Genomic DNA, 18,845 nt, shown 5'->3' with positions numbered 1-18,845 from the left:
GAACAGGGCGCACTTTTAGAGGCCTGATTGGTGGCCAAGAAAAAAAAAAAAAATTCAACTGACGGGGTTTGGATTCGGATTTATCCAAAGAAGTTAGTCCCTCGTCAAAAATATTCATCAATGTTTTTTTTTAAATGTCATTAATAAGTAAATTATTTTCTATTTATTTTTAAATAAAACACTCTACTAAATAAAAGTAAATATAAAAAGATGATACTATTCTGAAAACATATAACTAATTTATTGGGAATTTGATTCAAAATGTGTTACAGTTTTAATGATTGGAGTATAATTGTTCAATGAACTAACAATATCTATTATTTTATTTGGCATGTTAATAGAACATAAATAAAATATCAGGTAATATGTTAATAATATAATATTAAATTATGTGTGAAAAATGTAAAGGAACTACTAGAAAAAAAAATTATTATGATGGTGTGGGAGATTAGAACTTCTCATATTTGTCGCCCTAAAAAAAACATTCTCATACATGGTACATGGGGGATATATTAAAGGACCCAAGGGGCAAGGCCTCCACTGATCCACCCTTATTTTTCATGATGTGATAAATTAAAGTTTGAATTCTCATTAGGAGAAATACCTATATTTAGTGCCATTTCAAATATAATTGTTTTTAATAAAATAATGCTTAAAAGAGACAAAGAAAAGGGGGAAATGACTTAAATTATTAGTGATTTTAATTATATTAGAAAAATTAATACCACCATCAGATTTAATCTTGATAATGTAAATCCATATTAGAGGATTTGAATCGTGGTTACTTATCACTAGATATTTATTCCCTCTGGTTGTATTCACAGGGTATTCTCAGAAAAAAAAATTTCATTTTTCATACAAGCCATTTTACAAAATGTTTGATGAAGCATGTTTGGATATATTTTTTTTAATATACCATTCATAATTACAAGTACTATGTAATTAGACTTCTTGAAATGTGATATTTTTTAAAAAACAAATCAAGATAATAAATTAATTTTTAAAATCAATGTGATATTATTAAAAATATCTCATAATTCAAATTGGATTGGAGGGAGTCATGTTAATTATTACAAATTATATTACACCAATTTTTCAAATTGAATTGATCAACTCAACCAACTGTGCTCATGACAACTAATTGACTAGATAGCCACTTTACTACGACTTACGACGTTGCTTCCTCTTTTATGACTTTCTGCCGGGTTGAATGGCTGAGCATTTTTTTTTCCCCTTCCAGCGGTGAAAGATGCTATAAAGTTTCTTAAATTTATTTCAATTATTAATTTTGCTTGTTTAAATTTAATTTTTTTAATTTAGTTCTTTATATTTTCTTAAATCATTGCATTTTTTAAAACTCAAATTGACTCTCAAATGAATTTATTATATAAAATATATTGATAACTTGATATGCGTATGTTAAATGAGAATAAATTATCCCTCAAATTTATTTAATTTTTATCAATTTAATCTCTTATAATGCTTTTTATTCTCTGTTTTTTTTAATTTCAAAGTTTGTTTGTTTTCTACCTTGATAATTATATTTTTTTTAATTAATCTACGTGGTTGCTATTAATATTCCATTATTCAGCTATGTCCACAGATTTTAATATTATTATCTTCTCTTTAAATGATAAAGATCAAATTAATAATTAAAACAAACATAAAAAACTAAATCAATAAAAATTGAATTTGAGAGAGACCAAATGGATAGTTAAGAGGGGTTAAAAATTCCATTATCCTTTCCTTAAAATCAAGGGGAATTTGGGAAGAAGGACAATGAAATTAAATTATTTGAGAAAAAGGACTGAGGTCCTTCAAGTGAATTAAGATGAGTAAATTAAAGTTATAACCTTAATTTACTTGAAGGATCGTAAGATGAGTAAATTAAAGTTATAACCTCAATTTACTTGAAGGATCTTGATCCTTCAAGTGAAAATTGAGAAGAAGGACAATGAAGTTAAATTATTTGTGCAAAAGTATTAAGGTCCTTCAAGTGAATTAAGGTTGAGTAAATTCAACTTATGACCTTAATTTACTTTGAAGGATCTTGATCCTGTTTCTCAAATAATTTGACTTCATGGTGGTCGTCTTCTTGTCTTCCAAATGTCCCTAAAATCGCCAAGCACGCGTAGAAATTAAAGTTGAAAATCTATCGATGCTGCGCCAAAATAGGTGATTTAAAAAAAAGAAAAGAAAAAAAAAGAAGAGAGAGAGTAGTGTTTCATTTCTTTTCTCTAATTTAATAATAGTATTAATTTATGAGAGACAATTTAAAAAAATGTAAAAAATATATATTGAAATTTGTAGTTTTGCTTTAATAAAAAAACAATGAAGCATATGATAGTTTTTCTTATACTCCATCTAATCCAAAATATAAACACCTTTCAACAAATAATTTGTATATATGTAAAATTCTTATTCTCATGAAAATATACATTGTTTTCTCTATTTACCCTTAATCTCAATTATCAATAATGAGTAAAAAAATTTCATAAATTCTCACAAGAATTGAGATTAATAAATACAATAGGTAAAATGAAGAGAATTTCTACAACTATACCAAATTGCTTATATTTGAAATAAAAATTAACTAAAAAATCTTTTGTTTTAGACCCAAAAAAGTAATAAAGAACGGAGGGAGTTCGTTGCAGTAGGTCCGGTCACCCACGCGTCAATGCTTCCATCGTTTACTTGGACCAAGCCAACCCATATGGTTGTTACCATAAAGATGACAACCAAGGCAAGTCCACTAGCTTTTACTCCAAAGAATCATTGTCAATGCCGTAAGAGAAAAACGCTTAGGCAATAGGAGAATTTGAGAATGCATGAGAGTTCAGACTTGAAAATCCCCGCGCGAAACCATTCCCATAAGTAATTAAATTTGAAATAATGAAATTTTCTTAAGACAAGTAGAGTTAAGAAACAGATGGGCTTGGCTCATGGGCTAGATCCTATGGTCCGAGCCTTAAAGTCTAATTTTTTTAAAATTATTTATTTTTTGAGACATAGTCCTTATTTAAAAGGTTTAAGATTGGACCCGTAAGCATGTTTTAAAAAATAAAATAAACTCTTATTTTATTTTGCAGGATAAACTTGCATATAACTCAACAATAATCTAATTGCAAACTAACATATTAATTAGCTAGATTAATCAAATAAAAACATCAATGAAATTTGGAAAAGAGAACAAGACAAAGGGCCAGAAGGGAAATTAAATCAAGGGATCTTAAACAACTGAGCCATCTATGTTAGATGAGAATAATCGACCAAATGCCATAACCCTTGAACCCTGGGCACCAATGTGAGGATACTCTTGCACTAGGATCCCCATGAAAAGTCACCTTGTGTGAAGCTAAACACATCAAGAACTTAATTAAACTAAACTAATAACAATAATTAAATTAAGAACTCTTAAACTAATAAACAGAATATGGGACTAAGAAGAAACTACTCTACCAACTAACAACGCCAGTCAACAGAGTTGGAGGAGGCAAGCAAAATCTCCAAGGAGCCATTTGCATGGGCGGTGGCAACCTGCAAACCATTTATGCTATTGCCTAAAGACACTACTAGAGAAAGCCTGCAATCTTTTGAACTAATTTTACAGAGTTTTCTCATTCTATAAATAGAAAACAAATCAAAGTCACAAAGAGTACAAAGATTTCTTAGTTGAAAGGAGCACTTGAAGCCTGAGAGAAAGAGATTGAGTGAGAGTGATATTGAGAGGGAGAGGGAGAGGAGAGGATCGAGTTTGAGGGCATGACTGTGTTTGCATCAACTCATGTGTGAGGGAATGGGTGTGACTAAGTGAGCAAGAATCATTTCGGTTCTATAAGAAGTATGTAACATCTTAACATTTAATTTCTAAATTAAAAGAATTAATTAAGGGTAAATAGGCAATTTTGAGTGTAAATTAAATTGAGGATGGTTAAATAGGGATAATTGGGCATATTGGGTTTTGATTATAGTTTTTGAATCGGGCTTGGAAGTGTATTAGGACATCTAGGACCAACTATTGGAACAGAAATCAACTAGCCTTCTTTGTACCATCCATCACAACAAATGGCTAAAAATCAAGATTAAATGCCTAAGTTTGGCTTTCAAGAGATAGAAAGAAATAGAAGGAAAGTAACAAAGAGGGAGCATGAGATAGAGTTGGGTCTACTAGGGCTTGATTTTCGAAACTCTTGGGAGTAATTTAAGAATGGTTCTACCTAGCTAATTAAGTCTGTCATACTCCCTCATCTCCCTTTCTACATATTTCAAACTAGGTTTTGGGATTTGGGGGATGTTGATTTTTTTTACAGTGACTTCTTGGTTGAACCATTAGTTCCAATGAGATTAATGGGAGTTGTTTTAAGTTTTTAAACCTAAGGTTAGGGTTTTTTTGAGGATATGTGTGGATGCTCAAGTATGAGTGAACCCTATGTAGTTTAATGTTGATTTTGTAATGTTGGGGTAATAAATATAATGTTGTTAAGTTAATGGAAGTTGAATGCATTTAATGAGAGAAAATGTACTTATTGGTTCTAAAAAAATCCAAGAGATTGGGATTTTAGGTTATGTGAAAATTAAAGTGTTGAAAATGGTTTAGATAGATGACATTGTAACTATTGTTGTTGCTAATTGTAGAGTAACTACATTGAGCACCATTTGAGCTCAATTCTAGTTTAGGAAGCAAGTTTAGTAGGGGCAACCTTTGGTGTTCCGAAGGTTTAAGGTAACCAAAAGAATCTAAATCATGTATTATTGTTTGTTTGATTAATTATGGGATGTTGTGAATATGTGAATATATTTTCATAACTAAATTGATATGTTTTATAGTCTAGAAATTTACAAATGTAAATGTAGATTTTAGAAATAGTTGATAAAGACTTATATAATAATGAATATGATTTGTATTCTAGGAAACATAATTGGTAGTGTGGCTTCTCATAAAAATTAGTAAAGTGATGATAGAAGTGATGACAAATTATTGAAAATGATGATTTTAAATATGATGAGATCGAATGAGATTTTGCAACAATGATAATGATCACTTGAAAAATGAGATATGCTATATGTGTCAAGTATGTGATTGTCTGCATAATCATGATTGATAGTGAGAGTTCGCCATGAGAGAGAGGAGTGTATTGAGTTTATGTGGATATTACTAGCATCATGGGTGGCCACTATAACCTCCTCCAATATCCTCCAAATATAGGAGAAGATTAACAAAATCATCATGTCAAATACACTAATTAGTAATCAAATATTTCATTTGAAAAGATTGGGTCCAAGACTCATTTGCAAAATTATTAAAACCACAATGTATTAGAGCAATACGCAACGAAAATAAATCATATACATCCATCTCAATCATTACATGCATTAAAAATCACAAAATCAAGATGGAAAATACGAGCCATGTGTTGTGGTGTGCAATACATGTGCCACGGCATGTGGCACAGAGCCACATGTCTAATTCTCTATGTCATGTACCGTGACATGTGACACCATGCTTTGTGACATGCCATTTCGAATTTTTTGATAGCAAAAATGACAATCTTTCAGCATGCACGGTTTTCACATGCGACGTTCGAATTAGAGTAATTCAAGTGCCCACATGAACTTTATCTCATAAGCTAGCTAATTAGATAAGTTTGGACACAATTTAATGGTTCTATTAAAATTTGAGCACTCGGGTGCAGAAAGTCACTTTTTCTAAAAATTTTGTGCACCCAAGTGTTCAAATCAATCCCTTTCTCTTATAAGATCACACGAGGCTTTGAACTAAGTCCAAAAAAACCTATTATACCTAATTAACCACAACATAACTCATATATATACATATATCAAAATTTGACCCCTCAACGACCAATTTCCACATTTCTCAACTTTTCACAGTTTATTACAATTTAGTAGAACTCTGCCTATTTGGCCCTTTTCTCATCAAAATTACATCTATCCATATTCATAATATAATCACAACTCAATCTTAGCCTCAAATTACTCATTTCATCATAATTTCACATATGGGTTAAGATTCACCATTATTGCTACAATTTCTATAATTTTCTTACTTTTCACCACTCACAATCATTCAAAATATTTATGCAATCCTATGGCAACTTATCTACACATATATACACAAGTTTTTAGTTCATTACACAATCCTTTGAGTTCACACGACTTCAACAACTTTAAGACAGGCTTGACTCTTTTTCCTTGTCCTGGTCACTGCTTTATCCTGTAAAATGTAACTATAGGGGTGAGATAAAAATCTCAATAACAAAATAACTCATTTCTATTGACTATCACATGAAACTATATAAAAGTAAAGCATAATATATCATTTAACATAACATATATCACAAGTTTCACTTAAATCACATCAATGCTTCACATTTTACCTCTTTTCACCACTTTACTAACACAAGCAACATGCAGCATGATCACTACCGATTGGACCTCCAAATCACCCCAACATGAAATTATAGGCTCGTCTTAGACTAATGTACACTCTCATGGGCCTTGAACTCACCTTTAATGGTAGAATCACTCAACTAAAGGTGTTCTGTTTCACTTTTAAATTATAGTTTCCCTTAATACATACAATAGGGTTACTTTAACCCTTTTATTACTAAAAAGATTACCTATCGATTTCAACTACCATAATAGCTCTTCATAAAATTCCTTCCTCGACTCACACGCGCTATAAGCCAATCTAAACACAATTGGTACAATTTAGTCAATTGGTCCAATTTGACCAAAAGTATAAAATTACTATTTATGGCTATATCTAGCCATATATTCTTTTTCATTTACCCAATCTAAGTCCATTACTCCCCGATTACTACTTTACATCACTTTAACTGGTCTTATTTTACTTAAACACAATTTTCACCTTAAAATCTCTTTAAATTAGGGCTAAATTGAGTATACAAGTTCAAAGCTTTATGACTCAGCTCTAAACCAATCATAATGTTCAAGTTTAACTCTTGAGAACCTTTTTATTACTATTAAACAAGAATCAAACCTCTAAAATTTCACCGATTTAATTTCTCTTACTCGCTAAGTTACTGATTAGAAGCACCTTTCACGATTCTAAAATATCTTGCCCTAGCACACCAGCCCTTCTTCTCTTCTCCTTTCATGTGTTTTCAAAATTTCCTCTCTGAGATTTATCTATGACTTATGGGGTCATTTTCTGGTCCATGCGTCGTAACTCATATAGCACAAGCCACAGCGTGTGGCATAGTAATAAAAATTCTCACTACGCGTACTTGTTTTGACTTGAAATACAATCTTTCCACCTACATCTGTATATACAATATCACAACAAGTCAATCTATTAAGTAATCATGCAAATATCTAATCCCACACTAATTATCACTTTACTCTTGATTAACAGTTAATCATAGAATTAAGAAATTCAAGATGTTACAGCCATGCTATTTGGTCTAAGGTTAGGTATTCCTTACCGTCACTCGAGAGTAGGTGTGAGGTAGGTTGCCTAGACCCCTAGGCTCTTAACATCACCTTAGATTGGGTGTAGGATAAGGCTAACAACATCCTAGAGATTTGATAATGGGAGAATTTATGGTTCGTGAGTGAATATAGCACCTTTGGCTAAGGAGCTCCTCACAATTGATGAGCTTGAGTTAGTCTATTTATATAAACGCATCCCCATTTAATTTAATAGCCTATGAATTTAATCAAAGGTATCATGAATGATTAAGGAGGTTATTGATCATACATCTTATTGAATGTTATGATATGATTGATAATTATGAAATTGAATGTTTTATATTTCCCCCTTTTCATGCCTATGATTGATTGAATTGCATATGCATGTTTTGGAGTATTCTAGTTATAGAGTTGTTGTACTCACCTATCATTTAATATTTTATTGGCACACTATCTTTGGATAGGACAAATGGAAAGGACTTGAGGCTTAGGACTTGTGATTCCTACTATAATGCCTCATTATTTTGATTATATATGTATTTATAATGATATTTCCAACTAGGTTATATGTTGTGACACTCACACCATTTGTGTCTCTTTTGTGCTTGATCGTATTTTAAACCCTAGGTTACATATGGTATGTGATATACTTGATGTACAAGGCCAAAATATTAGTACCAGTGTGTTAGTTGTTATTTTCCAAATTGGGGTCAATTATTTTAAGAAAGCATATTGAGAAACCTCCCCTTATTTATTATATTTGATTAATATATGGTGTATTGTATAGATTATCCCAAGTCTCTTAAATATGGTGTAAGTGTTAAAATAGGCTTTTGGCACTTGAGAATGAGTTTTAGACACTTTAGTTGTGAAAAAGTGTGGAAATTTGCATGATTAGTTCGGGTTTAGGTGTCCAACTTTTAGGTATAAAATAATTTTAAAATAAAACTAGTGCCATCAGATAGTTTTCTAAATAATCTTTTTGTAAGCAATAAGATCTCCTCAATCGAACGTCAAATGAAGATTTGGGGCATGCTAAAAGTTTGGGCCCCACATCTAAATTTGACAACAAAGTGCTATCATTAAAACTATGTTGAGCTTCATAATAGAAGGCACCTTTGCCATGGCCCACGTCATAGAGGAACGTTGGCCATGATGCATTAGTCTTTAATCATAGCAGACGACTCATTTTAGTGAAAAATGTAATTTTTAACCTTATTTTAAAATGCTTCCAAATCTAATTAGTATCTCATACTTTCATATGCTTTATTGTCACACCTTGATACTAAAGGTATGATCGGCATGAAATATAAGGTAAACTCATATTCCATAAATCTTAATTAGCCAAATGTTAAGCTAAATTATTGATATATATATATATATATATATTATATAATAATAAAGTTTATAGAATTTCAAATATTTAATAGAAATTTCGATAGAGTCTCCTCTATAAATTTGATCTCCTAAAATTTCTATAAAATAAAACTTGTTAACCAAACTAACAAGGGAGACTAACTTCACATCAACAAATTTACATATTAACAAAATAAAACTAGAATCTATTTACATTATACGTGGAGCACTAACTTTTAGTTATATAATACTATACATATTATTACTTAAAAAGACTATTGTAGTGCACCTCTTCTTTTCAAAAGAAATAGTAGGGCCCCTAAAAAAACAGTATGTGGGTTGATTTCATTGGTTGACAATGCAAGCTGAAAATTCCTTTCTTCACCCCTAAAATTGAAGAACTCAAAATCATTTTTTTTTTTTCACTAAGGAGAATCTGCAAGGTGCATAAGCTTTCTATCTTTAATCCTTTCATTCTCATTCCATGTAATCTTTTGGCAATTTATGCATTTCTATACATGCGTCTAAATCTCAATATAATGGGAAAATTCTATAATGCCTTCATAGGACTTGATTTCTTTCCATATTGTGATGCTTTGCATTTAGGGCACTTTTCTAATGAAGCATACTCATTACAAAATAAAATGCAATTGTTAGGACATACATGTATTTTCTCATAGCCTAAGTCAATTGAACAGAGCATTTACTTGGCCTCATATGTCTTGGTGGGAAGTTCATTCCAACTAGGAACATATCTTTTAAAGTATCAAGTAATAGAGTGAAACTCTTATCAATCCATCCGTAGGCAACTTTCAAATTGTACAATATCAGAAATGCTGATGGTTTGGTGTATTTAGCACAACCTGGATACAATGGTTTCTCTAAGTCACTTGTCAACTATTCAAACATTTAACAGCAATCATGAAGATCACATCCTCTATATCATCTAGCATTTCATCAAGACAATGAGTCTCACACACATTGTTGTTAGCATCACCACATGCACCTTATCTCTTAGAAGATCTCGAGTCTACAGCCTTTCACCAAATACATCATTTCTCTCCCATGCATTGTCCAACATGCATAACTTTGATCAATACCATGACATATTAAATGATCTAGCAACTTAGTTGGAGTAATTCACTTTCCATAGCAACAAGCTAAGCAAGGACACAATTTTGTTCTGATGTTTTGTATGCCCAACTGCAAAACTAATAAACTCTTACATCCCTTCCCTATATTCCTTTGACAATCGATTAGTAAATATCTACTTTTGGTCCATACCCTCTACCTATTATTGAAAAGTGTTAAGTATATACATGACTTCTTTGCATTGTCTCATAGTCTACTAATAATATTATTAGCATAACATATTAATTATTTAAGTAATTAATTCAACATTTTAAAAAAAATCCAACAGCATAACGACTTAAAATTGAAGGTTTCTCAGGTATTAAACCCCCTATTCAACACTTGTAATACCTAAAAGAATTAATTCAACATCTTTATTGCATGCAAAAATAATTATTCTAACTAACAACCAAACCAATATTCAACACCAATTAAATAAATTAAACATATTAATTATACAAGAAGTTAGTTCAACATTTTAAAAAAAATCTGGCAGTATAACAACTTAAAAAATAAAGGTTTTTCAGGTATTAAACCCTCTATTCAATAATTGTAATATCTAAAAGAATTAAATCGATATTTTTATTGCTTGCAAAATAATTATTCTAACTAACAACCAAATCAATATTCAATACCAATTAAATAAATTAAACATATTAATTATACAAGAAATTAATTCAACATTTTAAAAAATTTTGGCAGTATAACAAGTTAAAAATAAAGGTTTCTCAGGTATTAAACCCTCTATTCAACACTTATAATACTTAAAAGAATTAATTCAAACATTTTTATTGCCTGCAAAATAATTATTGTAACTAACAACCAAACCAATATTCAACAACAATTAAATAAATTAAACATATTAAGTACGCAAGAAAATATATATATATTTTTCTAAAATATAAATTAAATAATATAATCATAATAAGAAAAAAAAATTATACAAAATGTACCACGAGCTGTCAAAAAAGGAAACTAGTCGGGAGTTGGGATCACAAATTGGAGAAACACGAGCTGGGCACGAGTCAAAATGTAATAACCCAAAAAAAAAAAAATTGATGATGATGATAATAAAAATCTAATGGGATACAATGTCAAAATTTTCCCCAACAAGCCTTGGGTCTCATTTTGTAATTTTCCCAATGATGTTATTATTCATTCTCTCCATTCTTTATAATCGGTGGTGCGCACAAAAAAGGGGTAGTGAGGGCTTGCGTCTCTTCTCTGTTTTCCTTCTTCTTTCCCAGTCGCTTAGGCTTCAATCTTAGCGTGGGTACGTCTGTTCCCTCATCGCCGGCAAGGGTCCATCTCTTCCTCCCTGTTGCTCGTCCGTTCTTGCACAGATGAGAGGTTGAATTTCCTTCCCTGTTGCTGCTCTGTTTCGTGACTGAAGAGGTGTGCGTACGCGTGTTCAGCCTTTCTGTTTTTTTTTTTTTTCCTCCTCAGCTGCAAATTTCATATGTTTGAATAGGGTAGCTTGATTATTTTCTTTGGCTGGTTGAAATCTCTGGTTTTTCTTCTTTTGTTCGTGTAGAAGACCGAAGTTCCTCTCTTTTCCTTCTTCAACACAAGCCACCTATTGATTTGCAGCTGCTGCCACTTAGTTTGTTGAGGTGATTTTCTATTTTTCCTTCTTCGTTGGTTTCTATAGCAGCACCAAGTGATCTTTTTCCCTTCTCTTGCTGAATTATGACACTCTAATCCTTTTTGTTGCTGTCATGAAGTTTTAGAGTGAATTGGAGGTGTAGTTTTGGTCCATGTTCGACGTTATTCCACTATAATGCTGAATAGAATTTGGTTAATGAAAGTAAAAGCTTGAAAGTTATTGAAATTGTTTAATTGCTCATCTCATAATTTTGTCAACAATAAATGCGTCGAAGGTATTTGTAAAATTGTATAAAAGAAGGATTTGATGAATAGAATGTTGTTAAGTTCTTTATTATAGCTTGAAAAAGTATATATAAGTTTTGGCTCAAGTTATTAATTAAAATTTTAAAATACTAAAATGGGAGACAGAATTACATAGGATGTTTGTATTATTTTTTTTTTAAGTCTAGAGGAAGCTTAAAAATAGTTGATATGATTTGTTATAATTTATGATTGAGAATGGACCACAAGAAAGTATGAGGATAAATTGAGATTTGCAAATAATTTGGCTAACTCAAGTGTACTTGAAATATAATTGGTTATAGTATTATCATTAATATTGATTGGATTGAATATTAATACCCATTAAGTACTTGGAAGATTATTTGATAAATAATTTTAGAATTTTTACTTATTTGTCAGGACATTAAGGCCATCATTAGAATAAAAGTCAAAAATTAAGAGAAGCAAGCTTTATAATTTTTGAAAAACTCTCAAGTGAGTGGGTAGCATTTCAAATAAATTTTTAGAAAGTGTTTATAAAATTCTTTATTTAAATTTTACTATTATTCTTTTATAAATTATACGATTATCATTGTTAATCCTATTTTTCTAAAAATTGTCTTATCAACAAAAATGTCTTGATTTTACTGATGATTTATATTGTTGATAAGTAATGGTTAAAATGTACATATGACAAATGATATTTTTTTAAAATCAATTTAATTACTGAATTCTATGCTAATATAAAATTTTTAATGCAATGATTCATGTATGAAGAAAATAATGATAAATTTGAACAATAAAAAATGATGGTTGAATAGTGTTTGAAAGATAAAAATTTTGAAATTGTTTTCTTGCTTCATTCATACTTAATTTTTACTAAGGAGAACTAAGTTTATATCGCTAGATACTAACAACAGTTCCGTTAACTCTTGGGGTACCATGATATATCAAGCTAGCAGGGTGATTATAGGAGGTGTTAATCTCATGTGATAGCCAATGCACGTGAAATAGAGGAACGGTTATTCTTGAGCATCATACTCACACTTGTTTTCATGGGCTTCATACTTGCGCTTGATTCGTGGTTGCTACCATGCTTATTTCGTAGCTTTCAGCTGCATTTAACTGATTATTTACCCTCGTAAACTGTGTGTTCACGCTTATTATTCATTTTGACAAAGTCCTCTTAAATTAAAATTAAAATTTATTATTATTCTATATTAATTTTCTGAAAGTATTCTACCTAATTGTATCATTACTTGAAATTTTATATTTTATGAGCAATGCAAACTATGATGATTTATATTATTTTATTAGCATTGTTAAATTCCATGATTGAACTATTGAGCAAACTTGTTCCTTATCATTAGTTCGAGTATATATTTTATCATTTCATTAAATTGTTTAAATTACATTTATTAGTTCTATCTTCATAAATTTTATTATATTTTTGATTGGAAGAAATTTATTTGGTCTCAGATATTGTAGCTGACTCTTCACCTCCTATGAATCATTGAGGGGGCCCTACTGTTTCTTTTTGAAAAGAAGAGACACGTTGAAATTCTTCTTTTTGGTGAAACTATGTACAATATTTTATAATTAGATGTTAGCGCTCCATATACATCGTAATTAGATATTATTTTTATTTTGTTGATACGTAATTTGTTGATGTAGAGCTAGTCTTCTTTATTGGATTGGTTGACTATTTTGTTATTGCAGAAATTTTGGAAGGTCCAAAATACAGAGATTCAATCGAAATTTCTACAAAACATTTGAAGCTTTGCAAAATTTATTATTGTATATAACTTATATATATATATATTGATAATTTAGCTTAACTTTTAATTAATTGAAGCTTATGGAATGTGAGTTCATCTCATATTTTATACTAGTCATATCTATAATATCAGGGTATGACACAAAATGAGAGACAACAAATTAGAGGAATTAAAAATGGAGTTTTGGGGATAAAGTTGAAGTAAAAAAATCCAAATTTGAAGGTACAATAATAGTGGAGACCTTGGGAATATAAAGACAAAAAGTTTGTAAGGTAAATGGTGGGAACAGGAAGCATGCTGTGGACGAAGAGCTAGAAGAAGACAAGCTAAAGGCATACTAACTGGGAGAAGATGAGCTGGTTTGACAAGGAGCTGAAGGAAATGAGCTAAAGGCACAACTAAAGGCGCGCGCAAGCTAAGGGTTTGAAGAAGAAAGCTTAGGGAGGAGTCACAGATAAAGACGAAAGCAGTTAGGGGACAACTACAACCACGTTCAAATAAAATTAAAGTTGTCTAAACAGTGAAAGTAAGAAATAAGTTAACAGATGTGGCAATTGGTCCTCAAGAATTGCCACCTCCGTCAAAATATGGACAAAAAAAAAAACATTAAACATAAAAGCTGACGGATAAAAAAAAAACAGAGATAATTTTGGTCCACCAAACGCCACCTCTCTTAGAGAATATAAATTAATAATTATATAAAATTTAATTAAAATATGTAGAAAAGTTAATAATATACAATATCAAATATTAAATATTGTTTAATAATTATACACAATTTATAATTTAGTTATTGATTTTGCTTGAATGCTAGCCATATATTTAGTTAATTGTACATGTTCTTATAATGCTTGTAGGAATTATTGAAAGAGGAAATTGGTGGAACTAAGATTGTTACATTTTATAATAGAGCTTGGAGAAATTATAAATATGCATAATGACAAAAAGATTGTTGGGATATGTGTTAGATTAATTTTGGAGTACCATTGAAATAAGCAAGGAGTTGTGGGAGTTGGACTGTAAGATTTTAAAAATTCAGGTAGGTAGGCATCTGAATAAAATTTAGAAAAAATTTTTTAATAATTCCTTTGTTTTAAATTTTATTACTATTATTCCTTTATAAATTATCTAAATATCATTTCAATTCACTTTCTATAATAATTATGTCTTGATTTTATGAATAATTTGCATTATTGCAACCTAATCATTTAATTTCATGTTTAATATGAAAATGAATTTAGGCAATGAGAATTAATGGTTGAATGGTAATTGATAGAGAAAATTTTGAAAATGTTTTCTCACTCCATACATGCTTGATTTTATTAAGGAGGACTGAGTTCGAAACATTGAATGCTAACGGCAGTTCCGTTAGCCCTTGGCGTGCCATGGTACACTCGGCTAGCAGGGAGCTTATAGGAGGTACTAGCATTGTGCGATGGCCAACACACGTGGAACGGAGGGATGGTTATTCATAAGTATCATACTCACGCTTGTTTTCATAGGCTTCAAGCCTGCACCTGGTTCGTGACTCCTGCTGTGCTTGTTTCGTGGCCTTTAGCCGCACTTGACTAGTTATTTACTCTCATGAACTATGTGTCCACACTTGATTGGTTATTTACCTTCATGGACTGTGTGTCCATGCTTGTTATTCATTTTGATAAAGCCCTCCTAAAATTTCAAGTTAAAATTTATCATTTTCTGAAAAATTTTTGAAAGTACTTTATTGAACTGTGTTTATTGTAAGTCTTTATATTTTGTGAGTAGTAAAAATTTTAACACATATGTGATTCTATTAGCCTTGTCTAAATTCATAATCACACTATTATAAAAAATCATTATTCATTTCCAATTTTGGATAATTCATTATTTCATTAAGTTATTTGAAGTTAAATTTGTTATTTATTATCCTTATATATATTTTCTTTATTAAAATTTAGATTGGAACGCTACTCATCGATAAAAATTTTTTGTCTCAGATATTGTAGCTAACCCTGCGCCTCCAACTAACCATTGAAGGCCCTTCTTGCTTTTTGGATAAAGGAAGCACATGATGATTACTCTTTTGCTAAAATCATATATTGTATTTTGTAAATTATAAGTTACTGCTCTATGTACACCATAGTTAGATTCTAGTCTTATTTTGTTATTGCAAAAATTGCTGGAATAGAGCTACTCTCCTTGCTAGTTTGGTTGGCAAGTTCTATTGTTGTTGTAGAAATTTCGAAAAGTCTAAAATATAGGAGAGACTCTGTCGAAATTTATACAAAAACTTTAAAAACTTTACTATTATGTATAACTTGCATATATCGCTAATTTAGTTTAATCTCTAGATAATTAAGGCTTATGAAATGTGAGTTCATTGCATATTCCATGCCGATCATACCCTTAGTATTGGGGTATGACAACATATTAGACACGTCCTTAAACCATCCAATATCGTAATATTGGACAATTGTAATAACCGTCCAATATTTGTTTTATCAATTTATGACGATGTCTTATTAGACAGTTCATAACCGTACAATATTACTTGTTTTGTAGTAGTGATCTATCACAAATGCCTGTTTTTTAGTAGTGGGACCTTAGCACTACTATAAAAAAGAAACAACCATATTGAAGTATTTATGTATCAAAATGCTCTAATACGTAGAGGTGAAACATATGGGAAAGTTTTATGAGTAAAATGTTTTGGTATGTGTTTATAAAAATATTTTTTTAAAAAAATTAACTACTAAGGAATCTCTTCTTTGGAGATATATAGCATTTAGATAAATGCTTATGGAAAAGCTATTTGAGGGTTAATTTTTTTTTTTTTTGCAGAACTTATTTAAGTAACACTCAAATCATTTTTAAATAACCCTGATCGGGTTAAATGTGAGAGTTAGTTAATTTTTCTTGACTCTATTTTTAATTTATCTAATAATGAATACTCAAGTTGAATTTGATAGATTGATTATTTTTTAAATAATTTTCTTAAACCTTTAGGTAAAAATATTCCAGGGTTTCAAATTGCATTTATTTTAGTTTTGGGTGGTTTTTTTTTTAATTATTACTATTAGGTAGCGTTTCACATTAATTGAGGTGTTACCTAATTATTTCAAACATCAAGCTATAGCCTTTTTCAAGTAAAGGCTACCTCTTGTTCAAATTTAAAATTATAAATAAAAAAATAATTGATAAGCAGTAGCATTTCATATTGAAAATGCTACCTAATGTCTTTTAGCCTCATTTCATTGGCATTTCTTTTTTTAATTGCTACTAAATGTACGCTATTCAATTTTATTTTTGTAGTTGTATTTATGAATAACTGTCAAATATTTGAACAATATATTTGATAGTTATTGAAAAATAACTGTAAAAAAGATATTATTTGACAATTATTTTTGTCAAGTCTTTTGTTTTGAAATCTCTATCATCTTTGTCTCATTTCTCATTTAGACTCACAATAAAACTTTCAAAACCACATTTCTAGTGATTCAACCACCATTTTACACCGTAATGATGTTGGGTTTGTGATTCTTGGCTTCATTTGCTTCTTGGGAGGCCTCATCAGTTGCATTCATGGTCTGTGGTTCCTTCTCCCATTCTTCCTCTCCATTTTGGCATCCTCTCATCTTCCTTGATATTGGTTCTTGCTTTTTCCTCCTTGAACTAATTTTTCTTTTGAGTTTGTGGGTTCTAGCTAGATTTTTATTTATGGTTACTTTTGGGTGCTTTCGGATTTGTTTTTCTTAATTGATTCATCTTCTTTTAATTTTTGAGTTAATTTGCCTATCTCTATTATTTTTCCATTCATTCTCTTCCTATCCTTGGTGTTCCTTATTGTTATATATAATTTGTTGTTGTGCTTGATTTAGGTATAAATTAAGTTAGATTAGAATTTACATGAATAGAATTTAGAATGAAGAGATGGCATGGTTAAGACTTGGGAAATACCTATTTTTAAATTTTTATGTTGCTAAAAAATTTTAATATATAAAACTTGTTAAAAAAGTATTTTAAGTCATTGGATTTAATGTGGATTATTTTGAAAATAAACAAAAGCCAATAGTTAGATATTGAAATAAGTTTCTTGGGGTTGTTTGAATCACCTTAATTGGACATTGGATAGAGAAGTTGTGCATGATGAAAGTTTGGTCCAAATTGTTGTCATGCAGCATGCGCCGCAATAGTGTGCTGTTGGATGTTACACATGATGATGTTTGTTGCCATGAATGTTTTCTATACCATGTGTTGCGATGCATATGCAATTGGCTACTGCTGATGTGCCAAAATTGGCCCTTTTCATCTATTTTAAATTTTAAATCAAATTTTTTATTCTAAATGTTTACCCATGCTTCCAATAGCTAATAAACTCTTATTTATAGATCTTAACTTGTTTTAGATTTGAATTGAGATGAAATGTTGCGATCCTATTATTTGATACCTTTTGTTTTAAACTTTGGAACTTTACTGCTATAGTAGATCAAAAATATTATAAGTAGAACCCTTTTAACCATAGTAGAACTTCAAATCTAAGTCTTTCCTTTATTACTATGATTATTCCTTATTAACCATGGTTAAGCCTTTTCTACCATGGTAATGGTTAATATAAGGCATTAATTTTAATTATCTTGGTAATGTAGTTTAATTTGTGGGATAATTTGGAGACTTTACACCTTAACCCTATTGAAATTGATATATTGATACTAATTTTTTTATGTCATTTTCCCTCAAGAGTGATATTAAATGAAAATTATATATAAAGCCTTTAGAAATTCATGATAAAGAATAGATATTATCCTTCAATGATATATTATTTTATTAAACCTAAGATGTCAGCATGATGCTTAGTGTTGTTGGGTGGAAATACAAGTATTGTGATTACCTAGCAAAGAGAATAGTCAATGATTCATAGTTCACCATAACACCAAGTGAATTTCTTGATATGTCATGATCCATCTCCAAAGCCAAATATTCTTGTAGTTCTTGCAATACATGACTTATGTCTGGCCTTTGCATTGTTGTTGCTAAAATACATGACATTGCTACTTCAACAACTTTCCATGCTAATGTAATTCCAATTTCTTCAGCTAATCTTGGATCGACAATGCCTTCGATTTCCCCACATTCAATTTTAGGTTGAACCTAATCAAGAATGAAATTACTACTCTCAACTCTTCTCTTTATTGGAGGATGTCTAATTATTTATTGAAAAAGAATCATCCTAAAATTATAAATGTCACTTTTTTTCTTTGGGTTTCTAGACCTTTGAAACCT

The 18,845-nt window shown here is 30.2% G+C and overlaps 1 protein-coding gene across 1 annotated transcript in view; it reads right to left on the bottom strand.

The window, feature by feature from the left end:
- Positions 1 to 3,251: 3,251 nt before the first annotated feature.
- Positions 3,252 to 18,845, bottom strand: part of LOC129289911 (probable LRR receptor-like protein kinase At1g51890) — a 28,133-nt gene continuing 12,539 nt past the window's right edge. Inside the window, exons 6-7 of the mRNA XM_054926662.1 lie at positions 3,468 to 3,622; positions 3,252 to 3,355 (exon numbers count right to left, since the gene is read on the bottom strand). Coding sequence (XP_054782637.1) covers positions 3,252 to 3,355; positions 3,468 to 3,622 — 259 coding nt within the window. The remainder of the gene's footprint in view (positions 3,356 to 3,467; positions 3,623 to 18,845) is intronic.

The sequence above is a fragment of the Prosopis cineraria genome, unplaced genomic scaffold (genome assembly GCF_029017545.1).
Source record: "Prosopis cineraria cultivar Desert tree isolate PC_DT_omini unplaced genomic scaffold, ASM2901754v1 PC13, whole genome shotgun sequence".
Classification (NCBI taxonomy): Eukaryota; Viridiplantae; Streptophyta; class Magnoliopsida; order Fabales; family Fabaceae; genus Prosopis; species Prosopis cineraria.
The sequence above is the reverse complement of the archived record's forward strand: the minus strand, read 5'-3'. Positions and strand labels throughout refer to the sequence as shown.